The following is a 5,511-nucleotide window of genomic DNA, read 5'->3' on the forward strand; positions in this document are numbered from 1 at the left end:
TACGTGCATTAAGGCCGCTACGTGCATCAAGGCCGCTACGTGCATTAAGACCGCTACGTGCATTAAGGCCGTTACGTGCATTAAGGCCGCTACGTGCATTAAGCCCGCTACGTGCATTAAGGCCGCACGACTGTACAGTAAATAAATAGCTTCGTTGTTAATCAATTCTAGATCAGTCTCGATTTGAAAAATGTATGTGTGGGAAACCTGCCAAGGCTGAGCGTTCAGTGAGCTAATTAAACTAGAAGTGGACAAAAGAATGTATCGATGCTGGCATGAACTTAACTAAAACAAATATATCCATTTTCAGTTTGGTCCCGACCGGTTACGATTTGATTAACTTATTCGTAGAAAACCTGCTCATGATCTTGGTCGAAAAGTGATCTTGGTCGTAAGTTGAGTATTTTTGGTGAGAATTTCTCCAGTTACAATCCGCATTTCTTTTAATTAAATTCGAAATCAAATAGTAAATTCTTATGCGAATATTAAATTTTATTTCGACGTGGTCAACCTTCCACGTTTCTTCTAACATGAATTGGAAGATTAAGACCAACTTCATCTTTCTAGCACACTCCAGGCAACACAGCTAATCAGTAGAGATAGATCGTCGTCATCTACGGTAACCACCGACGCTACGAGTCAACGAGCATCTTTGCGTTGCTAACTTCTAATTAACTGATCCGTTGGTGTATAATAGATTCCGTCTCCTTCAATTATTAGGACGTCTTAGTCCTAGGCGTAGGCAATAGTCATATAAAAAGTTATAATATATTCGCAAGGGTTTAGGACAGTGTAGATTCGGAAACTTCTAATCGTATAATCTGGCGATTGCACCCGTTTCACCAGATGTATTTTAATGGTAGTTATCCACTAAAATATCTCCGAATTATGAAGAAAATCTAGTTAACATCTCGAAGCATACTAAGCTATATTATAAACTATTGCGGGTAACGTTCCCTTCACTCTAGCAAATTTCTTCCATTGAGTTGCCATCGGGAACATTTTGATCCCGTATCTACTACAGGCAATGTTGTTCTGTAAAAAAAAAACAGCCATTCCGTATCTACTGCATCCCGTCTCTACTTCAGGCTACGGTGTGTTGTAGACGACATTCATCCTGTGTTTCGCAGTCCGTCTAGTTCGCCATTGCGTTGACGGGACATTACTGCTATGGCAGCGCAGCCCGTACAGTTCCCATTAAGAATGTCCACCGAGAGCTACATTGATCGGATTATATGAGTGCTGTTTTCAGAAAAAGTATGGTTTCAACTGCGAATGATTCAAAGCGGTAAGAGTAGTGTAAAAACCTGGGTCGAAGCTGTTAATATAAGCCTAGTTAGTATTAGAAAAGCGTTTAGACTTTAGGGGAAGCAACAAGAACGATAAAACTGTACTAAAGGCTTGAATTAGCAAACCTGGAGCGCAGCGATCATGAATTTAAAACTTCGCATGGAAGCTCTAACTCCTTCACTTTGCTCCGTAATCTGTTAGAAGTCAATTCAATTTATAAATTGACGATTCCTCATAAGACTGCGCCTCTTGTGCAAGACTATAGAGTTCGGCACCTATAGTCACTGCATCGTATCGCTTAGCTAAATTGCTGTCAGCCGCGGGTTCACTACGTCCATCAGGCTAGGAAAAACTGGTCCCAATTCCGGTGTGAAGTTATTCAATTCAGGCGACCTAAAACGTAATCATAATGATGGAAAATGCCTTATTTCGGTGAAGATGTGGTCGACGGTACCATCGCAACAGCCCGCAGGAATAATTTGAACCTCTTTGCTTACCGAGCTTGTTGATCACATCGTGCGCACGTAGTTCAGCTACATGTACATCGAAAGCAGCTCGTATTGTAGAGTTACTACGTGATTGTCGGGAGTCTACAATGGCGGGACTTCATTCCCGCCATTGTACATGTGACTAAATATTGCTTAAGGCTAACTGTATCACTCATGCTAAATTTTGGTGGCTCTACTACTTCACGGTGGTCCACATACCTGTTATGCAGGCGCTGTTTACCATGGTACCTTGGTGTCGATTCATTGCATGATGTATCAGCAGATGAGGAAGCCACACTAACTCCATGAGTACTATCAGCAGAGGCCTCAGAAGATGAAATGATAATTTCTTCTACTTTAACAATCTTCTTAGAATTGTGTCTCTTCTTCTTATTTGAGGTCTTTTTCTTGCTTGGAATAGAATTGCTAGAGCAACTAGCAGCACTCTGCACTGCTTGGCCTGACTGACCAGCTCCAACAGTTGATGACGCTCTGGGCAGTTCTCCAAAGTCACTTGATACAATGTGCGTGCAGCGCGAGTCTGCATTCCCATCCCCGTGATCGTTCATCATGAACATGAGGTGCAGGCGGAGGAGGGGGCGCCGCAGCTTAGATTACCAGAAGTCCCGGGTGGGCTTCGCAAGTCTCCGCGGAACCACCCGGAGACAAATGAAAAATATATTGAGAATATCACACATGTTTGTGATTTGTGCAGTTTCAAAACTACAAATAAACAAATTTACTAAGCACGTGGTAACTCATGACAAAAAAATAGTGCAATTTAAAATTTGTATTCTTATTTTTTTCCATTAAAAATTTTTTAAAATGGAAAATTTTAATCTTAGAATGATAAGAATTTTTTTTTTCTAGTAGCTATTTCGAACTATCGTCAGTCCTGAAAATATACGGTCCAATGACACGATTTTAGATCTGTGAACAAGGCACGAAAATTAGGAATCGGCGACAGGCCACATCAGGCCAACTCTTCAGTGCCGACATCACTATGTTATGTTTGTCAATTTGTCGTCATTTGTCATTGTTTGTCAGTAAGAATGAAATTTTCAATGTTCCCATAACTTGTTCACTGATGCCGACTTTTTTTCAGAGTCTCCATTGTCGAGCTATACCTGCAGAAGTTCTTCGAACTACTGGTTGGCCGCGCCAACGCACCTGGCAATGGGCCTTCGATGGTTGTAAAAGACGCATCTGGCGACTTCAATCTGCGGGGCCTCACAGAGGAAGTTGTCGAGACCGAGGAACAGGTAACGCGTAATCTTATGAACGTAATGAATTTTCACCATAAATATGCGTTTAAAAATTACTTTTTAAAGAAAACACTTCTAAAAAATCCAGTGTCTCTGATGTTTGTTACACATGTACAATGAATTTCTAATTTTATTTTCAAATATAAAAAAATTAATTTTAAAGTTTTTTTATTACATAAAAATTTTGTAAATTTTCAAAATTATTTATTCTGTCAATTGATTCGTGCATTGTCTCCAACTCTACGCATGTGTGCAAAATTTCAGATCGATTTATAGACAGCCGAGCCTGTCACTAAATTGATCTGATTTTACGCAGCTACTGTCACTGCTGCAACGAGGCGAGATGAACCGGCAGGTGCGACCTACCCCCCGGAATGCCCGCAGCTCCAGGTCACACGTCATCTTTAGAATCGTGGGTGTCCTTTGGCCGTCCCGTCACGAACATCATCAGCTGATTTACGGCAAACTAGCTCGGAGTGGCATCATCGTAGGCTCGGAGTGGCATCACTATCGCGGCTGACCACCTTGATGCATGCTCTTAAAAACTGCTTGTTAACTCATTTTTGTAAATTTTCTATTCAATTACACAATGAAATTGTTTTTGGATGCATTACTGCAATGACGTGTAATATATAGTTTTCTATGCGCAGAGAGTCGAGTATGTGGAGGCGAGTTCTTCAGATGGCGACGTGGCTGCGACAGGGGCGCACCTCCTCATCGTCGACCTTGCCGGGTCTGAGAAGATGTCGAACCCTGGCGGCCTTAAGGACGAAATCTCGAATGAAGGGATCAAAATTCAGCTGGAGGCGTCGCTGGGGGTGGAGGCGCCGGTGGAGGAGGAGGCGCCGGTGGGGGTGGAGGTGTCGCTGGGGGNAGGAGGGTGAGTCGTCGCTATGGCAATAGCTGATTTCAAAAAGCCTACCACCTTTTCATAATAGTTTATTTTAATAGTTATTTTAAATCAGTTACATCAGATTAGATAGTTCAGATTATTACGTCAGATAGTCCAGATTGTCGTTACGATTGTCAAGGTACATAGGTATCTAAATACCTGGTCATGCTTAGGGTGATTCACTAGGAGTGGTGCTGGGTGATGGGTCCTGATGGGTGATGTGGTGCTGGGGCACGGGTGATGTGGTGACTGATTTATGGTGGTGGTGAGTAGTTTGCGTGGTGTAGCCAGCAACTTCTACTAAGCGGACGCGTAGAAGTGAAACGTCCGTTTGCCAGGCCAAGCCGGATCTTTATGATACACATGATGGCTAAGATGCATTTATTTTTGGATAATGCACTGTGTAATTTACGTCTGTGAATGCATGCATATTGTATATACTTGAATTATCCTATATAGATGTAATGCTATGACTTTCCTGACTCACAAAACAGCAAAGTCCCGTGCCGTATCGCAACTCGAAGTTTAACACACCGCTGCAGCCGGCACTGGGAGGAAACTAAGACAGTGATGATTGTCAACGTACGTCAACGAGACGCACACTGGCAAGGAAGGCTCAATACGAAATAAAAATCACTTAAATTATCTTCGTTCTATTCTTTATCCTTGAAATGGGAAAGGTCGGAGTAAGCATTATTCTAGTTTATACGAGTAATCCATTCAGCATCGGGTTGAGCGCTGAAGTTTTTAGAAGTATATTTATCTAATGGCTGTTATGCTACCTGGAACCTCACTTTATGTGGAGCATTGTAGATGCCAGCGAGATCGCTTCTTCCCAATACTGAATTAGCCAGCTGGTGGAAATGTCTATGACCGCGACACGTCGGAAATTTAGTAAATAGTTTCGTACCCTATTAAAGAATGCCCTCGATGTCGTTGCTACAACTTCTCGTAAATGGAAGTCCCGCCATTGTAGACTACACACAATCACTTAGTCACTCTACAATACGAGCTGCTTTCGATGCCTATGTAGCTGAACTACGTGCGCACGATTTGCGCGACAAGCTCAGTAAGCAAAAAGGTTCAAATTATTCCTGCGGGCTGTTGCGATGGTGCACGATGGGACCGTCGATATCTTCACCGAAATAAGGCATTTTCCATCATTATGATTACGTTTTTGGTTGCCGAACTCAATAGTCTTGCACAAGAGGTGCAGTCTTATGAGGAATCGTCAATTTATAAATTGAATTGGCTTCTAACAGATTATGGAGCAAAGTGAAGGAGTTAGAGCCTCCATGCAAAGTTTTGAATTTATGATCGCTGCGCTCCAAGTTTGCTAATTCAAGCCAAGCCTTTAGTACAGTTTTATCGTTCTTGTTGTTCCTCTAGACGCTTTTCTAATACTAACTAGGCTTATATCAACAGCTATTTATGGTTTCGACCTAGGTTTCTACACTACTCGTAACGCTTTGAATCGTTCGCAGTTGATACCATAATTTTTCTTAATACAGCACTCCCATATAATGCGATCAATGTAGCTCTCGGTGGACATTCTTAAATGGGAACTGTACCGGCT

The 5,511-nt window shown here is 42.2% G+C and overlaps 1 protein-coding gene across 1 annotated transcript; it reads left to right on the forward strand.

Moving 5' to 3' along the window:
* The first annotated feature begins 2,751 nt into the window (after positions 1-2,751).
* LOC108666494 (kinesin-like protein KIN-7L) lies at positions 2,752-3,927 on the forward strand. Its single transcript, XM_018153380.2, has 3 exons — positions 2,752-3,040; positions 3,360-3,455; positions 3,694-3,927. The coding sequence occupies exons 1-3, from the start codon at positions 2,966-2,968 to the stop codon at positions 3,925-3,927; spliced, it is 405 nt and encodes a 134-aa protein (XP_018008869.1). The 5' UTR covers positions 2,752-2,965.
* The last annotated feature ends 1,584 nt before the right edge of the window (positions 3,928-5,511 follow it).

The sequence above is a fragment of the Hyalella azteca genome, unplaced genomic scaffold (genome assembly GCF_000764305.2).
Source record: "Hyalella azteca isolate HAZT.00-mixed unplaced genomic scaffold, Hazt_2.0.2 contig9156, whole genome shotgun sequence".
NCBI lineage: Eukaryota > Metazoa > Arthropoda > Malacostraca > Amphipoda > Hyalellidae > Hyalella > Hyalella azteca.